This window comes from Berghia stephanieae, chromosome 2, assembly GCF_034508935.2.
Source record: "Berghia stephanieae isolate SIO BIC M18660-M18661 chromosome 2, UCSD_Bste_1.3, whole genome shotgun sequence".
NCBI lineage: Eukaryota > Metazoa > Mollusca > Gastropoda > Nudibranchia > Aeolidiidae > Berghia > Berghia stephanieae.
Window position 1 is genome coordinate 41,040,002 of NC_088361.1, and position 25,000 is coordinate 41,065,001.

Here is a 25,000-nt window from a genome sequence, read left to right on the forward strand (position 1 = left end):
GAGAAGAAGCTATTTTTCTTCGCTATATAATTGCTCAAGTCTAATTACAAAATCAGTATATTGTTGGACTGTAGGTCTAATATTCATCAATCATTTTATTGTGATCGTATAGTTTACTTTTATATGTTGGAAATAAATTTCACTCAACAATCCATTTTCTAATATCTTGTATTTTTTCATTCCTTATTATTTCCTTAAATTATCAAATACGGACATTGTAGAAAAATCTTACTATTCGTTATTTTTATTAAATATGGCCTCCTACATCTTATAAAAATGTAACTCTAAAACAATAAATATGGCCTACGTCTTATAAAACTGTAACTCTTCTAAAAAAATAATATGGTCTACGTCTCATGAAACTGTAAACTCTACTAAACAAAACTATAAACTCTCTTAAACAATAAATATGGCCTACATCTTACAAAACTGTAAACTCTCTTAAACATTAAATATGGCCTATATCTTATAAAACTGTAACTCGCCTAAACAATAAATATGGCCTACATCTTATAAAACTGTAATTCTCCTAAACAATAAATATGGCCTACGTCTTACTAAACTGTAAGCTCCCCTAAACATTAAATATGGCCTATATCTTATAAAACTGTAAACTCTACTAAACAATAGATATGGCCTATATCTTATAAAACTGTAACTCTCCTAAACAATGTGAATTAACCTTAGATTTTTAAAGTTATTATCTTATTATCATTGTTATTCTTTTATAGCTCGACAGGTTAAGATATTAAAATTCATACCTATGAATTTTATCAGTTTTTCCTGCCTGGTCGGGAAATTCCGTCTCCTTATCTGCCCTCTCCTGTTTTTTTGCATCTCCTTTTATATTCTTAAGTTTCTATAAAATATACTAATGAACCCGTATGTTGGCATAACATAAATGATTTCATCATTTGTGCTACATAGGTATCTTTACATCAACAGTTCGTGAAAATAAATTATGCTAATACACCGGTTCTATATTCACAAATAACTTCATAACTTGTGATATCTAGCAATCTTCATGGTCAACACTTCTTGCGAATAGTTCAAACTTTATCAATACCATTGCGAAGAATAATTATATATTTACTTTTGTAGTATGAATAATATTTCCATGTGATTGTAATGTAAGCAAATGCCAACTTTCTTATAATCCTCACTCACCTAAGATGACATTTCCTGGAAATTTTAAATGTATAATAATTTTTGACGAAAAATGAGAGGTTGATCCAAAACACAGATTTATGAATAAATAAAAATTAATACGGGGCTGGAACTCACTTGGCTTTTTAATGATAAAAATATAGTTCAAAACAATTTCCAATTTCAAAAATACATGGCCAAGAATAGGGTTCACATAATAAAATTGATTTGAAGGTCTATATATATATATATATATATATATATATATATATATATATATATATATATATATATATATATATATATATATATATAAACAGCATTACGCAATGTTATACTGCAAGTCTGCAAACGATGCATTCGTAGGGAAGAAAAAATATTTAAATGATAAAAAGACTATAGGAAACCGTGGTGGAGATAAAGTAATTAAGTGTAGCCAAAAGGTACTGTAAAACATTATCTCAACTATATTATAAATCTTTGTTAAACTGCTCTATTATACACAACAGGGACTCGTACCAAGGACCTTCTAATCCAAATGCGCGTGTCATACCACAAGATCGCATAGCTTGCGGCATGTAAACTACTGCATAATTGATTCCTATCTTGGAGAAAAAATAACACCTCAAATTTCCTCTAAACTTAATGTACCTACATCGATTAAGCAGTTTAGAGCTTGTTGCAGAATATTATCTACCAGTGTGTGTGTGTGTGTGTGTGTGTTGTGTGTGTGTATATATATATATATATACGCACACGCACATACACACACACACACACACACACACACACACACATATATATATATATATATATATATATATATATTATATATATATATAGCAGATGACTCATTGTGGAATATCATTAGCTGTCACTTTAAAAAGTTTTCATGCAACTTCATTCAGATGTTTTCGAGGACAAAAATGCATTACATCTTATGATTGTATTGATGCTATTACAAATAAAAAACTGCCACATTATAACGACTTACCTTCATGTTATGTGTTCTTGGAATAGGAGTGGTATGAGCGAGGAACTTCATTGTGTATGAGATGCTCACCAACAAGAGAGAGAGAGAGGGGGGGGGGGGGGGGGGGGGGGGGGAGGTTAACACGCTTTGCTCACGGGGTCTAGACTTCACACTGCGTACCTTCGCGTCCGTTTAACCAGCTAACTGCCGTACACGCGAAAAACACGTATTTTAAAATTTGGCCAGAAAACGCGTCCTTCCAATATCGATCGATTTAAATGACCCTCATCTTGGCAAAAACTCTCATACCCGGGACCTCGCAAAGTCTTCCTTAAAGTCCCAGGTTTAATATTTCTTGCCTAGATGAGGGTCATTTAAATCGATCGATATTTGAAGGACAAAGTTTCTGACCAAATTTTTAATACGAGTTTTTTTTTTTTTTTTTATCAGAGTACGTTAGTTATCTGGTTAAGAAAGCGAAGAATGATTACGCAGCGTGCCGAAATATGAAGACTCACACGCACCTAAATATTTGAGGATAAAGAAGATATTATTAAGATGCCCACCACTTTTATACTAGGCAAGGTGTGTCGGTTTATCGCATCATGATGAGAGTGTTATTATCCGAAACTGCTTTTAAATGAATGTTAATATAGATACTCTCTCTCTCTCTCTCTCTCTCTCTATATATATATATATATATATATATATATATATATATATATATATATATATATATCCCTCTCTCTCTCTCTCTCTTTCTTTCTCTCTCTCTCTCTATCTATCTATCTATCTCTTTCTCTCTCTCTCTCTCTCTCTGTCTCTCTCTCTCTCTCTCTCTCTCTGTGTGTGTGTGTGTGTGTGTTTGTGTGTTAGTGTGGACAAAGATGATCCGAACTTCATTGTTCATGAAATTGTAACTTTTATCTGGAAAAAAAACGAGAAAGAAATATTAAACATAGACATGTATTTTAACCAAATTGTACACGTCGATTATAAAAATAATGAAGAATTATCAAAATGTATCAATGAAATAATCAAATACGATTTATTTTTTTTCAACGGGAAAAATATAATTTATGATTCACATTCTTCGTGTAACATCGAGTAAGACTGAAAGTATAGATTAAATCAAATATAGATTAACACTTTAGTATGAAGACAAAAATTACTTATATGCACTCGTTTTTTAAGACATTATTAATTATATTTATCATGGCCTGTCAAGTTATCGGTCACCAAATTTGATTCCAACTTCTCAAATTATTTATCATCGTCAGTGTGTCTTACATCTATGAAATCTTGTTACTGTCCAAGAAATACAGCAATGGATACAATCACAAGATGTGATAACTGCATGCTACAACGGAGAAGAAATTGTGATGAGAGAAATATACAACAAATAGAATTGTTCTTCTAGTTCAAATTCGCTGCCCACTTCTGTCGTACTCTGAAATAGAAAAACACATTTTTAAATTTTGGCCAGAAAATTCGTCCTTCAAATACCCCACCAATAATTTAACATGATCCTCAACTTGTCAAAGACTCGAAACCTGAATAAACCTGGGACCTCCAAGGAAGACAGCAATCATTCAGATATCACTATTTATCTGACTCGTATTTTAATGAGAACAAAGAAGAAGGGTGCTGTTATAATGATTGTGTTTCTGTAAAATTAAAAAAAAAAAAAAACTGTGAACCCCCCCCCCCCCAAAAAAAAAAAAAACCAACAAAAAAACAAAAAAATCCCTTGAATCATAATGCCTCGGAAGTTTGGGCTCATTCAGCGTGAATAATCATAGAACAGCAGAGTAGATTATAGCATATCAAGACTAGTTGAAGGAAGAAATAAATGACATCCTTTCGGAAGTTTCCAATCGCATAGACATAAGCGAGGAGGGTTGTCATTTTGAAGATGAGTAAACCGAAGATGGAGGCGACCAGGTGCTGAACCATAACATCACTCCTAAACTGCCAAAGCAGGACTTCAGGAACATGAGATATTATATAACGGAACAAGCCTTACCTTTACATCACATAATATTGAGGCAAGTTTTGAACGGTGTTATTTCAATAAAACAAATCAAAGTAAAGTTCGGATTGACCCAGGGACTCTGATTGGTGAGCATCAGTGATGATTTAACCAGTGACCATTTGAGATGGGCATCCGTGGGGATAAACCTAGGATAATGGGTGGTCAACAGTAGAGGAGAAGAAACCTGGGATGCGGACAGTAGTGGGGAATGAACTGATCTCGAGAATACAGAATATAGACACAAATGGGAAGTGGGAAGTGAACCCTTGACTATGGGATAGTATAACCAGTGGAGAGGAAACCCATGATTTTTGGGATGTAAACAACAGTGGGGAGTAAACCTGGGACTATGGTGACACCAGTGAAGAGTGAGCCAGAGGCTGTAAGATGTAGACACAAGTGGGGAGTGAACAAGAAATAAATGTACCCACTTTTTGAGATGGATTTCCAGAACTATGTGAACTAGGGATAGCAGTAGGGAGTGAACCCGAACTATATAAGATGGACATTAGTAGGGAGTGAATATAGGATGTATAAACAGTGGGGAGAAAACAGGGGACTGTGGGAGATTGAAACCAATGGACAGTAAAGCCAGGACTGTGAGATATGGACATCAGATGAGAGTAAACGGAGCTTCAGGATATGGACACAAGTGGAGAGTGAATCTGGGACTATGGGAGGTGGACATAAGTGGGGAGTGAACCTAGGACTATGGGAAGTAGACCGCAGTGGGGAGTGAACCCAATGGGGCTATGCGAGGTGGAAACCCCCGGGGAGTGATCATGGAACCATAGAATATGGACTCCAATGGGGAGTGAACCTGGAACTATGGGAGGTGGACACTAGTGGGGAATGAGTCCTGGGCTATATGAGGTGGACACCACTGGGGAGAGTTGCTGGAACCAATGGATATGGATGCCAGAGGGGAGTGAACCCGCGGCTGTGGGAGGTGGACACCAGTGGGGAGTGAACCCGGGACTACGGGAGGTGGAAACCACCGGTAAGTGATCATGGACCAATAGATTATGGACTCCAATGGGGAGTGAACCTGAAACTATGGGAGTTGGACACTAGTGGGGAATGAACCCTGGGCTATATGAGGTGGACACCACTGAGGAGGGATAATGGAACCACTGGATATGATTGCAAGAGGGGAGTGAACCCGGGACTACGGGAGGTGGAAACCAGTGGGAACTGAACGCGTGCCACATAATATAGCTCCAGTGGGGAGTGAGCACGGGACTGTGAATTGTGGGCATCAGTGTGGAGTGACCATCGGGCTTTGATAGGTGGACACTACTGGAGACTGAACGCAGGACCATGTGCTATGGATACCATTGGGAACGAAAAGTTCCTGAAATTTGAAGTTCTATAAGTAAAATGTCCCGGAAATTTGTATTGAGGGTAGGCATGACTGCAACAGCTTTGTTGGGGAGGATTAAAAATCTTGTCAGCTTTTGTGATATGATCAATTCTTCAGTTAATCTCTCTCTCTACCGATTACCCAGTCGAACAACACCTTTCTATTTCGTGAAGTTGTCGATTTTTACGAAAATCAATCGCAATTTTATTTTTTCAAATTTTGTTATTCATTGCTTGCAAAATTTGGGAATTTGGTTGCAAAATTATGGATTACTTTTTGCATTAAACTGTCATGCCAGATAATACCGTTTTGAAACATTTTGTTATTTTTTGGGGTAAGCGTGGTAACTGAAACTTAATGGTTACATATTCTTGGGTTAAATTTGCTGTTATTGGCCTCCTTTATGACATACTCTGGCATGGCGTTTTTTTTTTTTTTTGCAAAATAAAATCCAAAATTTTGGAGGCAAAAAAAAAAAACCCAACAAAATTTGCGATTAATTTCAGTAAAAACTGACAATAATTTCATGAAAGAGAAAAGCGTTGTAGGCCCGAGTAATTTGTAGAGAGAGATCAACTAAAATATTACCATTACAAAAAGCTAATAAGATTATTAAAATCCTCCCCAACAAAGCTATCGGCAGCCACGCTTACCCTCAATCTCCAATTTCAGGGACATTCTATGGATAAAACCTCAAATTCCAGGAACTATACGCTGGTATCCATATCACATCGTCCCGCCTTCAATTCCCACTTGTCCACCTCCCATAGGCCCGGGTTCACTCCCCAGTGGTGTCCACTTCCCATGGCTTTAGGTCTACTCCCCACTGGAGTCCATATCCATGGTTCCACGATCACTCCTCAATGGTGTCTGCTTCTCATCATAGCCGAGGGTTCATTTCCCACTGTTCACCTCCCATAATCCCGGGTTCATTCCCCACTGGTGTCCACCTCCCATAGTTCCAGGTTCACTCTCCACTGGAGTTCACATCATGTGGTTCCATAATCAGTCCTCGGTGATGTCCACCTCTCATAGTCATAGTCCCAGATTTTCTCTCCACTGTTGTCCTTATTACAAAGTTACAAGTTTACTCTTCTCATGTGTCCATATATCACAGTTCTGTTTTTACTCTCCGCTGGTGTCAATATCCCATAGTCCCAGGTTTACTCCTCACTTGTGTATCGGTATCTATCCCATATTCACTCCCTACCAATGTCTACCTTACACAGTTCGGGTTCACTCCATTCTGCAACTCACCTCACATTGTTCTGGGTATCTATCTCAAAAAGTGGGTACATTTCTCTCTTGTCTACAAGAAGTGATCACTGCCTCTGTTTTTGTTTTGTTTTTAAGGGTTTTACGGCGCTTGGAACACATTAAGGTCATATCAGCGCCAATAAAAAGGAAGAAAATTGGATAGTAAAAAGTTCTAGAATTACAATTAAAGCACAAAAGAAAAGGTAAGACAAAGGGGAATTGGTTCAAACAGGGAACAGATGTAGATTCCAAGAGCACACCGTCAAAGTACTTAGTTTGAGATCAACCTAAAAGTCTCATCCAGACAAGCACAGGTCCCAACTAAGAGGAATACACTCAAATGTTTACCAATCATATAATATAATATGTAAACTAAACATAATACAATGCATAAAAGAGAGATGATTTACAAGGAAAAAAAGATCATCTCCCAAAACTATAATATACATTCGACTTTCCCTCCCAGCCATGGAACCTCGGCAAGGGCCAGGACAAAATTAAGTAATCTCATTCCAAGACAACGACAGGAAATATAATTGGAAAACGGGTATGGGGGGATAGAAGACACACTATGGGAGGTCAATCACTGCCTCTAATTTTAGCTCGATTTATGCTAATTACTCAACAACAGCAAACTGTTCATTTCATAATATATTTTATTTTCCACTACAATATTGCAATGTTAAAATTAATTTCAATACAACATATTTTTAAAAAGGTCAAAACAATGACAAGATTCATGGTATTTAATGGATCGTCATGAATGATGAAAGACAATATTTTGTAATCATAATATTCAACCATATTGATAATAAAGACATACCTTTTTCCCAGTTTCCATGCAAAACATGAAGACATAAATAAACATATATCTCACTTCATTCAACTGAGTGCAATCTCCAACCCCATTATAAAACCAGTCTCATTGTCTCCTTAAAAGCAAAAGTAAGAAAATAATCATGATGGGTGCAGATCTGTGTCATTAAAATAAATATGTCAAATCTAACTCAAGCAGCACATTTTAACCTCATATTATGACCCTTAAAATAAACAAAAACGCATGACAGGAAAGGTTAAAAATCAAAAATACAATATTTATGACAGGCAAAGATGAAGCTAAGTTCTCTGGAAGCATATTAATCAAATGGCAGTCAAAATTTGACACTTTCTATTTCTAAATCATACCGAAGTAGCTTTGATAGGCTCGAATAGCTTATTACTAAACACTTGAATTCTGAAGCGCTTGCAGCTCGATTTTCACGAAATAAGACAGAGAGCCACATTATAAAGGAACAACACACCATAATATCCCTTTTATGCCCTCTGCACTTAGGCTCTGCTGTCCCTCCCTGCAAACGCTCGATTTTGTAAATATGCATCAATCCGGAGGAGTCAAACGTCTTTAGAAGATGTAAAGGTAAAAGGTCTGCACTTACAAGAACATCAAATAAAGTGCGACAGAAAGAAGAACAGAGAAACAAAAGTAGATTCTAATAGCATATATTTCGGAGTGTCCAGCTTGATGCGGCCTATAAATACTACCCAGTTACTAGCACAGCGCTGAATCCCATCAAGAGGAATTTTTTTTTTTAAAGGGTTTTATGGTGCTTGCAACACTTACACATTCAGGTCATATCAGCGCCAGAAGGAAGAAAACTGGATAGTAAAACATTCTAGACGTACAATTAAAAGGACTTGAGGAAAAAGTAAGACAAAGCGGAAGAGGTGTAGATTCCAAGAGCACACTATCAATGTACTTAAATTGAGATCACCTTAAAGTCTCACCCATAGGGTACACCAGCACAAGATTCTGCTTAGAGGAATACAATCAAATGTTTACAAATCATATGTTAAAAATATTTAAAAAATAACAGTGCATAATAACAGAGAGATCATTTACAAGGAAAAAAAATATAATCTATAACTATACATTCGACTGTTTCTCTCTCAGCCAAAAATTCCGGTCGGGGTCAGGTCAAAACTAAGTAATCTCATTCCAAGACAAAAACAGAAAGCAATTGGAAAACAGATACAGGGGGATAGAAGACACAGCAAGTACTCCCTGTCCCTTTATGGGAGTTCAGGAACCCCATCCAGAGGGGCACATTTAGATTGGGTCTAAAAAGCATGTTAATAACATTTCATTTATAGGTCATTGTTTCTGTGTTTTTAAGGGTTTTAGGGCGCTTGCAACACATTAAGGTTATATCAGCGCCAGTAAAAAGAAAGAAAAGTGGAAAGTGAAAATATTCTAGAATGACAACTAAAGCACCCAAGAAAATGTAAGACAAAGGGGAATTGGTTCAAATAGGAAACATATGTAGATTCCAAGAGCACACTATCAAAGCACTTAGTTTGAGATCACCTAAAAGTCTCATCCAGACACAAGCACAGGTCCCCACTAAGGGAGTACACTCATTACCAATCATATGTAATATGTAAACATAACATAATACAGTGCATAATAGAGAGATGATCAGGGTGTATCTGGCCGGGGCCAGGACAAAACCAAGTATAGTCTCATTCAAAGATAAAGACAGAAACCATGTTGGAAAATAGATATAGGGGGATAGAATACACAGTAAGTACCTCCCTGCCCACTATGGGAGGTCATGAACCCCACCCAGCAATTATAGGTCAGGTCGAATTAATAAAGTATATATGTGGTGGCCCATGTGATAAATTTCAGATATAAGCGTTTCTCCTGCAAAAAAAAAAAATTTTCGATGGAATATCTCAATTAGGACCAAAATTACAACTATTAATTCACACATAATCCGAAAATAAAAGAAACTAACAAAATTGCTTTTAAAGTGATATGAGTTCCTGTTCATAACATTTGATCATGGAAAATGATTAAATTCAAAATATTTCTAGCTATTCTTAATGGAATTAAAAGATCTACCGATTAGCAATAAAATCAAACAGCACTAAATCTAAAAATTATGGTGTGATAATTTTCTCCATTCATTCGCCATTTTCTTCAAATGTGGCGACATCAGGTATCTTTCTCAGACCACCACATATATTATATATATATATATATACACACACAAACACTCACACATATACATATTTGTTTGTTGTTGCTTTAGGTCTCTTCCAACACAATTGAGGTTATATGAGAGACTGCTGAAACAAAAAAACAAGCAATCTAACAAAAATAGTACAAATGTAAATCAAAATCATAACCTAAAGATATCATAAGCTAAATTATAAATAACCAAGAACAAACAGGCAGAAGATTTACAGAAAAAAAAATATCCCCTGTCAAAAATACAATCACAAACCAAAGAAGCAGGATAGGCTAGTAAAGAGAAGAAGAAACGACATCACTATCGGATCGTACACCCATGCGAACATCATAGGTATATGATTCAAGGGTGATGCTCCCATCCAACCACCCGCGGCGAGCGAGTGTGACGATAAGTAGTGGCAGTGGTAGTTGAAGTAATAGTATAGAAGGAAATGCAACTGTTATATAAATCGGTGGTTTAAGCATGGGCCATTTAAGCTTTTATATTATATTAATTTTTGGATACAAGATATCATTTTTACAAGATAAGTGGGGTAAAATAATTGTTTGAAGCTTTGGTAGAAGTCACAGTCAAGTCCAGATATAGTGAATAGTGCTGTTTCATCAAATGTATATATCTTGAAATTTAATAGGATTAAATTATTCACTTCAACATACTTAATGATCCAAACGATCCACCGTATCTCCATGTTAAAAGCCATATTTAAATATGATAATCAAAGTATATAAATTAAAGTTTTCTATAAAATTTGAGAGACTAACCCACCCAAAATTCAATCCAAATGACCCCTAACTCATTGTTAATTTGTTGAGCAAAAGGACTGTATAATTGGGGTGACTCGTCCGGGCCACCCAGGAACTACACATTTTGGAAAACCCTTGCAAACAAGGGATTCGACGCCCGAAATGATATGTTATCATGCTTTAACAGAAGGATCGTGGAGAGAGCGCTGTGAAAATACATGGAAAGCATCAGATTTTGATGATGTTCATTTACAGAAGACATTTGAGAGCATTATAACAAGTGATGAGGATGTGCACCTGGCGATAGCTGCTATTACTAAAGATCCTGCCCCAGGCCAGCAGCCAGACTGGAGAACACAGGACCCCCAAGCCCCCACGGCGCAGTAGCCACCACAAGACAAATGACCCCCTCTGGGCCATGACAGCACCGACACCCGAAACCCATCCATCCACCAGCCCGCCCAACAAACATCTTATAAAAAAAACTACATGCTGAACATGCAACTATCAAAATGAATGTCTATCGTCAAGACAGGCATCTGAACTCTCCCTTAATATGCATGGAGATTGATTACATATGAAGATCATTCAACAACTCAAAGGCTCTCCGTCAGGAACACCGCGTTCTGCTCGAGAAGTATAAAAATGCAGTTCTTACTTATGATTACACCGACTTCACCAGGGACTTGCTTTATGCACCAATCAGAGCTACTCCCTTCCGGAACATAACTAAGCCGAGCATAGTTGTGCCAATTCTGGCCGCACTCAGAGCACTGAAGGTTGGGGAAGCAGTATCCATGGAACACGTCCACCAATATATCTGCTACAGACATACTGACTGAGGAAATAATCCATCGGTCAGATTGGAAGTTTTGGTTCATCCAATGCATGGATAAGGTCTGTAATACGACAGTTAGAGAGGATCGTCACAACCCACGACTTAACATTTCAATTCATAGCGACATTTGTAGTCGTCAACTGGGAAGGTAGGATTTACTGTATAACGCATTCAATCCATCAAAGAAAAGTATACTAATTACAAACGCAATATAAGTTTTTGCACTATCAATAACATCTTTTATTTTGGCAAACTGCAACTCTAGCTTCTACATATTTAGGGTTACTGTTGGAATTAATATTGTTTTTTTTTAAAACAACTAACTCACATTCTAAAAATATCTGCTCAGTTGCCATTTTAAGGTAATCACAATATCGACAAAAGTTCAGGTAATCTTATTTCCTTGGTTATCCTTTTAATTTTGCAATCTGTATTGTGTCAATTGAAAAAAAAAAATTCACTATATCTGGATAAAATACATAGAAATAATTTCTGGTAACAGTATAGTAGTAGCTGAATCAGTAGCAACAGCAGCAGTAGTTGTAGTAGTAGCAGTAGAGTATAAGAGTATTAAGCTACTAATAGAGTCATCACAATTGTGGTCATTGTATTATTCAGTGGAGTACAAGGATCAATGATCAAAAGCAACACCATTCCTGATACATATAACGGTAGACGCCAAAGAGAAGAGAATCAACTGAAGTCTTGTTGATAACTATAACCCGTGTTGACTATATGACTATTATCAAATTCACCCTATCTAGTAGCAGTAAGAGCTGAAACAGCAGCAGCAGCAGTAGTAGTGTAGTAGTATAAGATTATTAAGCAACTATTAGGGTCATCACAATTGTTTGTTTGTTTTGTATTTAAGGGATTTACGCGCTTGCAACACATTTAGGTCACATCAGTGCCAGTAAATAGGAAGAAAATGGGATAATAAAAAGTTCTATTAAAGCACCCACGAAAAGGTAAGACAAAGGGGAATTTGAATCGGAAACAGATGCAGATCCCAAGAGCACACTATCAAAGTACTTAGTTTGAGATCACCTTAGTCTCACCCAGACTCCAGCACAAGATCCCACTTAGAGGAATGTTTACAAATCATGTTAAAAATAAAGAAATAACAATACATAACATATCATCTCCCAAAACTATAACTATACATTTGACTGTTTCCCTCCCAACCATGACCAGGACAAACCTAAATAATCTCATTCCAAGACAAAGACAGAAAGCAAGTTGGAAAACAGATATAGGTGGATAGAAGACATAGTAAGTGCCTCCCTGCCCATTTTGGGAAGTCAGAAACCCACCCAGCATCACAATTGTCATTGTATTACTCAGTGGAGTACAAGGATCAATTATCATCAGCAACACCATTCCTGATACAAGAGAAGAGAATCAACCGTTGATACTCGTCCAACCTGCCCTTCACAAAATTAAACAAACTGGTTCACACAATACAATAATAATTTAAAGCCATCACCTCTTTCATACACTTATTAAAATGAGGAAAACACATTTTTTTAAAAATGGTATTATCTGAAAATGCATACACAAGCTTTGTTTTAGATTCATGGTGAAAGATGAATCATTCGCAATGTTACTTAGAGGTATTGTTTTGGTTCGGACATATTGCATGATCCACATTTAAATATAAAGTGAAGGGTATGAGAAGGAATGCAAAACATAGAGATCGTCTTAATTTTCCCCATAAGCATCCACAAGGAACAAGGGAGACAAAAGAGAAAAAATATCCATGATATATGCACAAAACAGTAAAATTAAAGAAATATTAAAATACATCATTTTAGACCCATGCTCAGGAATTCAAAACATTAATAATAATAATAATAATGATTATATAAACTTCAACCAAACAGTCCTTATGCCACGTTAATATCTTCAAATTAAAAAAAAAAACAGGAAAGAAGTAATATTTTTTTAAAAAGACATATTAAATTCATTAAAACAAAGAAAAATAAAGAGGAAAAAATGATATCCGAGAGAAATGTTATCAAACTATGAAATCTTACAAGAAAAGACATGGACAAATTGTAATAACATTGCATTGTTATTTAACTCAACAACTTAAGACAGGTGATATATAGACAAATCTCTTTCTAACTATTATGATTTATTTAATGCCAACAGTCCAACAGAGCCACTAGACCCAGGGATCTGACATTAATTCCTGTTTCAGTAACATTAAATGGACCAAAACAATTGCTCATCATCCTGTGGGCAGGATGTTAATAAATCCCACATTACTTTCCATCAGAAATAACAAATATCCAGCTACCTCATCACAGTCTGGTACTGGTAGTGGTAGACTGAGGGGCTATAAATTAAAATCAAATCAAATAAACTCAACAGGGATTTGAAACATGGGTGCCAGCAGGAAGAAGTGCTGAAACCTGAAACTAAAATCTCGACACTCTGCCAAACCTGAAAATGTTCCTACTGAAAATCCGGCCTAAACTTTACTCTTATTTCATCACCGATTTTATACCACTATTAAATGAGTACACAGCAAACATATTGACACAATGAGGAAATTAATTGATTTTAAAACCAACTTATAATACATTGGGAAATACTCACAGTGCAGTTGTCTCTCTCTAGGGGAGCCAAAGAACAGAGAGAGACAGAGAGTACCAGAGGCACTCCCTCAACATTTTTTGAAAAATCTAATGATGGACTGAAACCGGAGGTATTTGACTTCGAGATATCGTGAAACCGGAATTCCGACATGAACCGGAAAACTGGCACCCATGATTTGAAAGTGCAACAAGTGCTCTGCAAACAGCTATTATGAATCCTATGATCCAATAAACGCCAAAAAAAAAAAAAACAAACAAACAAAAAAATAAAAGATATGAAAGAATACACAGAAAGTAATAACTTTTTTCTATTTAAAGCCATAAATTGAAATCACTCGATGGAGATTAGCCGAAAACTCTACCATAACTTGAATAAACAAAGTAATACTTATCACGAATGACTAGATCAGAAGACATCAACATACTGTAACGAGTTCACGGTTTGGCATTAAGCACAGTCACTTTAGCACACCATCCTTTTTGGACTGCAATGAATAAAGCTTTAAACTACTGGAGACATCCTCACTTCAAATTAATTTTTAAATGACACTGCATTTTTTTTTAAGAAGAAAGAAGATATTCTGTCAGAATTATGCCTCATAATTTCAACTAATATTGTACATTTCATTGTTTGTTATATACACAAATTATTTACAAATAACATGACAAGGGGAATGTTTAAACTACCCATGTGGTTTTACTTTTGAGATTATCTAATACTATCGTCAAGATGTACCTTTGTGTGGAACTTGCTTGACAGAAAGACTGTAGATAATAAACCAAAATCTGAGACTGGCACAATAAAAAATAGTAAGAGTAGTTTCTTAAAATATTGAAAAAGTCCCAAAAAAGTACCAATTTCCTCAATACTGTCAGAACTTATTCCTGCTATTCTTTTGGTGCCATTTTGTATCATCTGTCACTATCCAAACCAAAGAAACCAATGGAAAAAGTGGTAAACTTTCATTTCAAAATATCTTGATAAAGTCTATTATTATCAATCATTTCTGAAACCATCTTAAAATTCAAGATAGATTTCAAAATCTGCATTTGACTTTGTTTTTAAAAAGCCACTATGGAAAAACCGTTAAGTATAAATTTCCAGATCAATTGACAATATTCAAGTCAGAAAAACTAATAAAAATTGAATGGATTCCAGTCTTTCAAAATTAAATCATTTTTGTCTTTTAGTGTTGAAAGCTAAAAAAAACAACCCCTTAAATAAGACCGAGGTTTGATATAAAAGTACAGCTATATCAATCTTTTTGTGAAGTGAAAAAAAAATACGAAAAAAAAGTTTGCCAAATAAGAGTGTGAAGAACAAGTTCTGACAGGAAGCACTTCTTTATCCATATTTCTCAATACTTTAAGACACTATTCACAATATTCTTTTGGTGCCAATCGCTCCGACCATTTGTTATTAAGAGAGTAACGAAAATAACATCATTTCAATATTTTAAAACTTTGCTGTCTTTGTCTATTCATGTCAAATTGTACAAAATGACCTTAGTTGCAGCCTCCTACGTGGAAATATGGACCTATCTGCATGGGATATTTATATCATCAAAAAAAATATATATATCTATCAATCATTTTAAATCAGACTTTGAAGTCAGCATCTTTACACTTAAAATGAATCATCCAAATGAAGACCCATTTTCATTTAAAATTACTCATTTGCATTACATTGGTTATTGTGAGATATTCAAAACAGCACTATCATCAATCTGAATTGCCTTTACCACTGAGAGTGCTAAACAACAGATATGGAAACAGAGTATATAGTGCTGTTGAAACGAGCACCACCTCACCTTAACTGAAAGACATCAACAAAGCTCAAACATTGTTTGATACCTATATATTTTCTCCCTCCTTTTACAACACTATATGTACAGAGAATGTCTTTAACTATATACATTTTCATGTTCAGATAAAGGAATTGAATAAAATGAGTCTGCCATCTTTAATATGCTGATGATGAGATTACAATAAGTCAATCTAATCCATCATTTACTGAGACAAACCAAATGTGAACACTATATTACATCAGATTTTTGTTATTTTTCTTCCAAATCAGCTGCCATCCAAAATCCATTGGAAACAAAGGACGAATCACATTCTATCCTTCAGTATGAAAAACATTCCAAGCTTGGACAATTGTGGCTTCACACACAGAGGAGATGTAGATTTCTGTACCATAAATTAAAGCAGTAAATTTTTGCCCCTCTCAATCAGCCTTTTCCCTTGACGTTTTAGAAGAATCTGAATCATACTGTGAAAAAATAGAGGAATCAAGTTTGAAATAAAATGAAAATGAATCAACTCAATGAAGTAGTCAAATTATGCTCATATCAATAAAATTCAGATATATTTCGTGTTATGAAATAACAAGAGTACCCCGCCTCTTTATCCTCAAATCAGGTGCAACCCATTGCAGTACAAGCAGTTGAGAATTATGGAGGTCTTTTTGATAAAAAGTTAACTGTGAAAAAATTGCAGTGGAAAAGTGGCACCCACGATAGACATGTTTGTAGATTGTTCCAATTATGGAGGCCATTCAAGGAATCAGTTAACTGGAATTACCACAATTGGAACAACTTTTGAGTAACGGTGCTGTTCCAATTAAGCGGCTTATGTTGTATTAGTATTATTATTATCATTAAAATAATTCTACTTCCATTTTGACACAATCCTCTAAAACAAATTAAAACTTACAGAGGCAAGCTGACGACCAATATTTCCCATTGTGATACCTCCAGAAAAGAAAACACATGGCAGCCAAGAGCGTACAAATAAAAAGTCTGGCTCAGTGTACCTGGAGAGATAAAAAGCACATAATACTGATCTCTGAAATCTTATCACTAAAAATCAATTATATCACACTTCATTGGCCAAAATTATCTAAGCCATATTTCTCCACACCAAAAGCAGTTTTGTTTTCAAACATATAGTCACCATCCGAGTTACACACTTCTCTACAATCTGGTCTTCACCACCTAAAACAGGTTCCCTAGTTGTGATCTCTGTGGAATTCATTGATTGGAAGCAATTTCATTTTTCCCAGAGTGCAGGACAATATTCGTCGAATATCATTTTGTATATTAATCAATTATACTGAAATTATTAGCTGTATCAATAAAATTGTAGCTAATTTAAAATTGACATGGTTTATGTGCTTTGATATTAAAATTTTTATTCAATGATATAATAAAGCAATAAATTGGAATCTTGGTGTAATGTACATTTAAGTGCCTAGAATCTTGGTGTAATGCCTATTTATGTTGTCAATAATACTTGTGCTGCATTGATATCGTGACACGCCAACTTACCTGTACACATCATTGTAGACAAGGAGCTGAGTCACAAATGTAGCTAGCACAGCTATGCCAACACCCAGTCCAAAGCCTGATCGGGACCGATCAAACAACCACCATAAACCTATAGACATTGCTGCAAGACTTACAGACAGTTGGATATTGTTGGCAAAATCAATTTTCTAACAATGAATTAAGGAAGTGAACATCGTGATAAATAGGGCGTGAAAATCAACAGTGAGATGAAGAAAAATTCTTTTTTCTTTTTTTTTAACAAATAGCGAACGCATCTGAGTCTTGTTAAACTTTCGATCTATTGGTTCAAGACATATAGCCCGCAAACTGTTAAAAAATTTTTAAAAAGTTGGTTCAAATTTAAATGATGAAAAGCACTGGTCCTTTAAAACAACTTTTCAAAATACAAAATCAAAAAAGTTTACCAGATTGCACCCAAGCGTATTTCCTTATGAAATAACAAAAACTTTTTGAAATACTATAAATATTTTACATTCAAAAAATAAAAAGACCATGATAAAGCCTGATAATCTACAGACATGCATGAATTATTTCATAACAGCCAGTTATAAAAATATGATTTGTCAAGGATACGGCACTGGCATGATTGATGCCAACAAACACAGCCACACATCTCATAACACTGCTCCATTCTCTTTTATATCTCAGCTCTTCTCCAAGTTTTTTATCAAGACATGGGTATAAAAGTCCGATTACAGCTGTAAAGAATCACAGACAAGAATTAAAATATATCAAATATGTAACATTAAAACTGTCAACATGCATTAGCTGACTAACAAAATAGATCTCTAGTTTTAACCTGTTGATGGCATAAAATAGTAGAAAATAAAACTAAAGTTTGTTTTATACAAAATTATATCTCTATGACTCACCATATCAATTGATGAGAGAATTCAAAAGATTTCCGAGCCATAAAGAGCAAATTTATCCATCCTTGCCTTATTGATTTAATCCCAAAACTCATTCCGGGAACTGAATCAAATATGATTTCGCAAAAAAAAAAAAAATTATATTTACATGAATATCTTACTCTTTCCATGCTTGATATAAATAAGAACCTCAGAATCAGAATACATGCATTTTCTAATCAGGGTTGCCAATTCAAGGGACAAAAATTTACTGAATTCTTACGCGAACACAATTAAAGATGCATAACTTCGTTATAAAGAGGAATATCGCAGATATTTTGATATCATTATTTTCGTTACTCACCGGGCACCTAGCCTCAGGATCTACATACACGGTAACATTTATACACTTTAACCTTGAATCTCGCCTTACTTTAATGGGTTAATTGTATTGCTTGATTTTTTAAAATAACACACACACGCACACATATACAGACCGAGGTCTATCCATTGCTTGTATTGTAGTTGTAGCAGCAAACCAGTTACCGGAGCTACCGTATACATAGATCCTGAGGCTAGGTGCCTGGTTACTGTGTACGTAGACACTGCCTTTAAAAATTGAAGGCGTTTTTATGCACCTCCATTGGAGGTGTACAAAAACGCACCGTTTTAATGCACCTCCGTTGGCGGTGATGGTAAATTAATGAAAATGTTGCTGCATCCGTCCATGAGGTTTAAATAGTTTTAGGTTGTAGTTTAGCACGCTGCTTAGTGATTACCTATGTACGTTTATACAATGATAATAAATTAAAGAATAATAACAATAAATTAAAAAATCAAAAGTAAAAAGAAACATGGCACACAAATACTGATCTCAAATGAATAAATAAATTTAGAAAATTAAAATCGAAGTTTTTAAAAACATGATAAAAAGTTTTTGAAAAAAAAAAAAAATGATGTCTTTCTCAATAAAGTAAAATTAAAAAAAAAAAATGTCTACAATGGGAATCGAACCTAGTACTTTCAAGGTTAGAGTCTGACAGCTTGTCCACTGGGCTGCGGAGCCACCTGACTGTTCATCAGATTTAATAAGGTCTTTCCAAAACATTATTTTTCCTTCAATGCAACTTCTATTTTCTGGTTTTATATTTCGATTTTTAAAATTATTATTTTTATATAGATAAATTTATTAACAAAACATCCTACAGATGTCACAATATAACTTTCGCGTGTCCATATGCAGAAACACAATATCGGTGGTGAAATTGAGTGGGATGCGCATGCGTGACGGAGGTGTATAAAAACGGTCCGTTGAGATACACCGTCGGAGGTGCATAAAAACACTATACGTTAAAAATTAGTACGGTCACAGAGTGATAATTTTCTGGGGAATGACCATCATCTCTCATATATAATATAAGCACAAACGGGAGACCTTCCATGATAAGCTACTACATCCCAAGTATTCTTGTTCTAGTAGGGGGGGAAACTTTTTATTTTAAGTCTTCCCCCTCCAAAACCCCCTACTAGAAGTTCTAGTGTAGGGGGTTTGGGAGGGGGGAGACTTTAAAAAGAAAAATAAGTTTCCCCCCTCCCAAACCCCCTACTAGAACAAGAATACTTGGGATGTAGTAGCTTATGGTAAGGTCTCCCGCACATCACACACATACTCGCATCCAACTGCCTAACTCACAGAAAAGTAAAAGGACACAAGCAAGGTATACATTTGAAAGTAAAACAAAGTTGTCTCTTTACAGTACAGACAGGACAAGAACAGATAGTCACAAACGAAGAGAGAGGGACAACAACAAAAAATTAAATTAGGGAGGTAGAAATAAAGATGACATTGCCAGTTGCCATTCCCCCTCTCTCATCAATCATCAAGTGTTTTGTTTGAGTTTGATTCGACCAATATTCCTATGTGTACTTATCTAGATAGATAGTAGAAACTTTACTAAGCTCACCTGCTGCTGTGCCACAAATTGGTGGTACCCACCAAGCCGAAGAAAACAAACTTGTTAAAATTTCCTCTGGGAATACTGTGACTTGACGTTGAACTTGTAGCAGGTTTAACACCAGCGAAAAGAAAACCCCAATACTAAAAAGAACAAAGGCTCGAATCATCATACTTTTGACATTAGCCATTGTTGATATGGATGACCTAAAAGAAAAAGAAAAAAATAAACAACATACAGTACAGCGGTTATCTACTAATAAAAATAAGAAGTATTGACATTGTCATAATTGCCATCATATTCATATCTCAACAAGTTCCGATCTGAAGATATGATGACGGACGATATCAGGGTTTAGTTTAGACAGTTTAGAACAAGTACAAGATGGTCAGTCTTCGCTACTCAGCAGACTCAAAAGGCCAAGGACGACCAAAATATTCACCACTACATATATAACATAATTGCTTTGATTCCTATAATAATCGAGAAAAAATGGGAAATTAGTATTATAAAAAATGTGTTAAACAAGTGTCAGATCTTACCTAGACATATGTTTGAACCTATATGCTTGACTTGCAATGGGGTTCTCCTTGACTCTAGTGCCCAGGTTACTGAGTCAAATGAATGTGTGACTGTGAAATGTGATGTGGGTCCTTCCAAAACACATAAAATTGATCTTTCGAGACACTTAACTCGTTCCTAACACTCCTCGAAACTTAAAAGTCATAGAAGACGATAAAAGTTATCGACCTGCTGTTTTTGAGACAAGAACATGAACAGTGAGACCCAAATAAAGGAATTTTTATTACAAACACCCTATCTAGCCTATCGTTAGCTGGTTACACCTCCCAACAACTCCCAACTCCTGGCACACCGGTCGGCTGACAAGAATAGACCAATCAGATGCAGCTATTTAGACAACACGACTGGTAACTGGGTCGCCAAAAGTTTCTTGTTTACACCACAACTTTAACGAAATACGAATTTTTAAAAACAAACCCTAATACAGTAATGAAACGAACGCATAATATCTCTACAATTTACAACCATAATAAGAAAGAAGGACAAACTCAAAACATATCGCCTCTAAAGGTATTTTTCTTATAAATCCCAAATCTATAATTTCGTCACGTTGATTTATGTAAAAAAGTGACTAAAGCTAATCTAAATCACACTTTAGCCTTAAACTTTATTGTGTCAATTTTTTAAAAGACACCATTAATTATGACAAAAACATTTTTAGAATCTCAGTTGCTGTTCGTAATACCATGGAAGGAGAAAAAGCATTAATCTACCTATATCATCACTGGGATATTTCGCTCTTTGTGTTTACAGAAAAACAGGCAGTCCTTTCATGTCAGAACGAACGAGCAAAATGCACAGGCGTTTACAGCTCCCTGGTTTACAGTCATCTATATTTATTTATTGTTGTTTTGTTTTTGTTTTTGTTGTTTTTTGTTTGTTTTTTGTTTTTTTTTTGTTTGGGTGAGGGGGGGAGGGGGTTGGGTTGTTTTATTGTTGTAACGACTGGCTGCCTGGAATCACTGGATTCACACATGGCTGGACATTTTGTTTGAGCGCCAAATAACACGTGCGGTACACAGCGTGAACAGACAGTATGTAAGACGTTCTTGGCCGTACACCAACAAAAGTATCTTTTTCATTTCTGCAACAACATTATTTTTATTAATTTTATACATCGAATGATTTAGATTAACTTCAATTTGTCAAAATTTGTAAGAGTAATAGGGCGCATGTGCTTCATTTCCTGCTTCATTTCTCTGGCCTGTGGGCAAGAAAGAGGACCATTATAGCCTAATAACATTACGATTCTTATCCGGATCATAAAGAAGAATAGTATTCAATACGGTACAGTGTGACATACCGTAGCCTATTTAGTTTTGTGAAAAAGATAATAACATCAGGTATGAAGAATTTACGCAAAGTGAGAAAAAGGGGGCGGCTGGGGAAAATGTGTGAATGTGTGTATGTGTGTGTGTGTGTGTGTGTGTATGTTGTGGGTGTGGGTGTGCGAGAGAGAGAGAGAGAGTGTGTGTGTGTGTGTGTGTGTGTGCGCGCGCGCACGCGAGGGAGGGAGAGTTTGATGTATAACGAACTTTCAGTTTGTGTTTTTATGTGTGTGCGTGCATGTTTGTGTGTGTATGTGTGTGTGTGTGTGTGTGTGGAGAGAGAGAGAGTGTGTGTGTGTGTGTGTGAGAGAGAGAGAGAGTGATAGATAGATAGAGAGAGTGTGTGTGTGTATGAGAGAGAATGATATATATATATATATATATATAATATATATATATATATATATATATATATATATATATATATAGAGAGAGAGAGAGAGAGAGAGAGAGAGAGAGAGAGAGAGAAAGAGTCTGATAAAAGGAACTCTTTTTCAGTCTTATTATTCTTTACATCAGTGCTCTATTTATTGTAGCCCTGTGGTGTGATCATCGACCGATGAGGGTGGGTTGTGGATTATTCTTAGATAAAAGTAAATAAGTATGAAATTAACATTTATATAGAGCATTTCCACTGATAAACCATGCTCAATGCGCTTCACAACGTTTCGATTATTCCCATTTTGAACCATTTATCCATTTCACAGAGTACATGTCGCTTACATATCCGTCACTGCCTGTAGTCAGTTACTCATCCACGCCTGAGTCGAATGGGGTATTGTGTGTAAAGTGTCTTATGCAAGGACAAAACATCGGGACTAAAATTCTCAAGATCATGACCATTGTGGCCGCTGATAACGCTTAACGTTGCTTGTCTTTTGTGACCGCTTGGAAATCAGTCTCACATTATTCTTGGTTGGTACTGGTTTGGCTTTCGAGTCACCTTATCACCAGTGTTCAATGTCAATTGTTATTTTAATGCACAACTGCCTACTTGAAATTGGAAAAAAATCGTAGTTTTCAGGGGTAACAACATAGCAGACATTATAACTACCCTTAAAAACTACCCATTTTTGTTTAAATACATTAAATTAATGCTTTAAACTCCTTCACTAGCTCTGACAACAAAATTTTGATTTCAATAAGTTTATTGAATTAAAGATCTTTATATAATTGTTGTTAATTAGGATCCAAAAATTCGTAGTTCTACGAAATATTCGTAGTAGTAGTAGGCAGGTCTTATTTAAGGTCTCAAGTCCAATCAGTCATTAGGTCAAGTGTTGTCGTCGTATTGGCCGCTGTCTGCGCTTGGCTAAGAAGCTCACAGCATTGTCATCCGGTAGTATAACGGACCAACACACAAAACTCCGTGTAACCATAAACTTTTATAGTCTGGTTAATACAACTTAGTGAGAATTACTCATAAACGTGGATGGTAAAAAAAAAACAAAAAAAAACAACAAAACAATAACAAAGACCCGAGTGACGTCAACGTCATTCTATCTTTGTCAATCAATACCTTTCAAGTTTCAGTTTTATGGGGCATTGCTAGCATGCTTGTCCGAGAAATATTGTGACATAGTTTATTTAATTTAAATGTGCTTCAATGACCCACTTTTTCACAATTCATTTTATGCCATGCCGAATGTAATAGTATTACTTTAACACTGTGTATTTTGTTTCCATATTTAATTTTGAATAACTATATTATTCATAACGTAATTCATTATTTGTAAACCGCTTTGAGGGGTCCCGAAATCGATCCCAGGTGCAGTCAAATTTTTTCCGACCCCCTGTCCCCCAAGCAGTGATTGGGTAGCAGGAGATGGCCTGTTACTCTGTGATCCATTAGCGTCATATCATGAGGGCATCTGCGTCAATAGCGTTGTCTCTGTCCGAAAAAAAAATGCAATATCGCCTAACAGGCGCCATGGCCCGTCCTACATGTTAAATGTTGCTGTTGGCCAGGGACCCCTTGTAAAGCGCTTTGAGCACATCATTTAGTGGATATTGCGCAATATTAAAAAGGTCAATTAAAAAAAAAATATTTCAAAGAAAGGCACTTTGTAACTCTATAAGAAATCAAAGAGAGCTAAGATTTTATGCTGGTTGGATAAGTGAAAGAGTTGAACTCTTGTGTCGTTTTTGTGTCGCTATGGCGCTCAATGATTGAAGTTTCTAGTCTCCAACTTTGTCCCTAGCTATGTTATTATGATTATCTGATTTTATTGACGTGGTATCAGGAGATGATGACATGATGTTTACATCCAACGATAAGAGGATAAACAACTGCGATTGATCTGATCTAGATATCTGTGGGTGTGAGAATTCACTAGATTTGTGGGTGTACAGCCTACTTGAGATATTAAAATAAACTCAGTAACAACACTTGTCTAGTGGTGTGATAGGTGGCGCTATGTTATAAATATCATAACATCCGAGTCTTAGAAAGGAAACTTGACCTAAATCTGCAGCCCCGACTGACGTTGTTCTACTGAGCTTTATACATCATGATAATATTGGGTTATAAAACGACACGAAAAGGTGAAAAAGGAAGGACTTCGGATGGGAACAGTACCGACAACAGACGTTTCGAGTACAAACCGATGTGCACATATATGCAGGTCTGACATCCGAACCAACTTATGGGCCTGGTTTAACATTGTTGTACTGGACAATATTTTACGCCATTATTTGAGATTTCAATGACACAATGAGCCCATGAGGAATTGGGTTGTCAGACCTGCAAAAAAGGGCACGCCTTTCCATTTTCACCTTATCAATTATTTTTGTAATAGGCTACAAAAGAACACTAACGCGCTTTACTTTATAAGGGATGAAGACTAGATGGACATCATGATAGGATCCAATAGTCTGATGTCACGTCCGCCCAGCAACCAGCAGCTTGGTTCTAAAAGAAAATCGTACATTTTATTCTTCA

The 25,000-nt window shown here is 35.7% G+C and overlaps 2 protein-coding genes across 4 annotated transcripts in view; both read right to left on the bottom strand.

Annotated features, from left to right (window-relative positions):
- The window catches only part of LOC144963659 (methyltransferase-like protein 27), a 9,188-nt gene extending 6,989 nt beyond the window's left edge, over nucleotides 1–2,199 (bottom strand). For 2 of the 3 annotated variants that reach the window (XM_078897617.1, XM_078897615.1), the window contains exon 1: nucleotides 2,141–2,199. In XM_078897617.1, the coding sequence (XP_078753743.1) occupies nucleotides 2,141–2,191 (51 nt within the window). In that variant the 5' untranslated portion in view covers nucleotides 2,192–2,199. Of the gene's footprint in view, nucleotides 1–761; nucleotides 1,053–2,140 lie in introns of those variants that run through there. The other variant, XM_078897616.1, reaches the window with a different exon arrangement.
- Nucleotides 2,200–7,412: 5,213 nt separating this feature from the next.
- Nucleotides 7,413–21,534, bottom strand: LOC144964884 (insulin-induced gene 2 protein-like). The gene is made up of 6 exons (XM_078899616.1): nucleotides 20,692–21,534; nucleotides 20,159–20,355; nucleotides 17,920–18,044; nucleotides 17,326–17,492; nucleotides 16,712–16,811; nucleotides 7,413–16,268 (listed from the first exon to the last, which is right to left on the bottom strand). Exons 1-6 carry the CDS (start codon nucleotides 20,697–20,699, stop codon nucleotides 16,224–16,226), a joined length of 642 nt encoding a protein of 213 aa, XP_078755742.1. The 5' UTR covers nucleotides 20,700–21,534; the 3' UTR covers nucleotides 7,413–16,223.
- Between the last annotated feature and the right edge of the window lie 3,466 nt (nucleotides 21,535–25,000).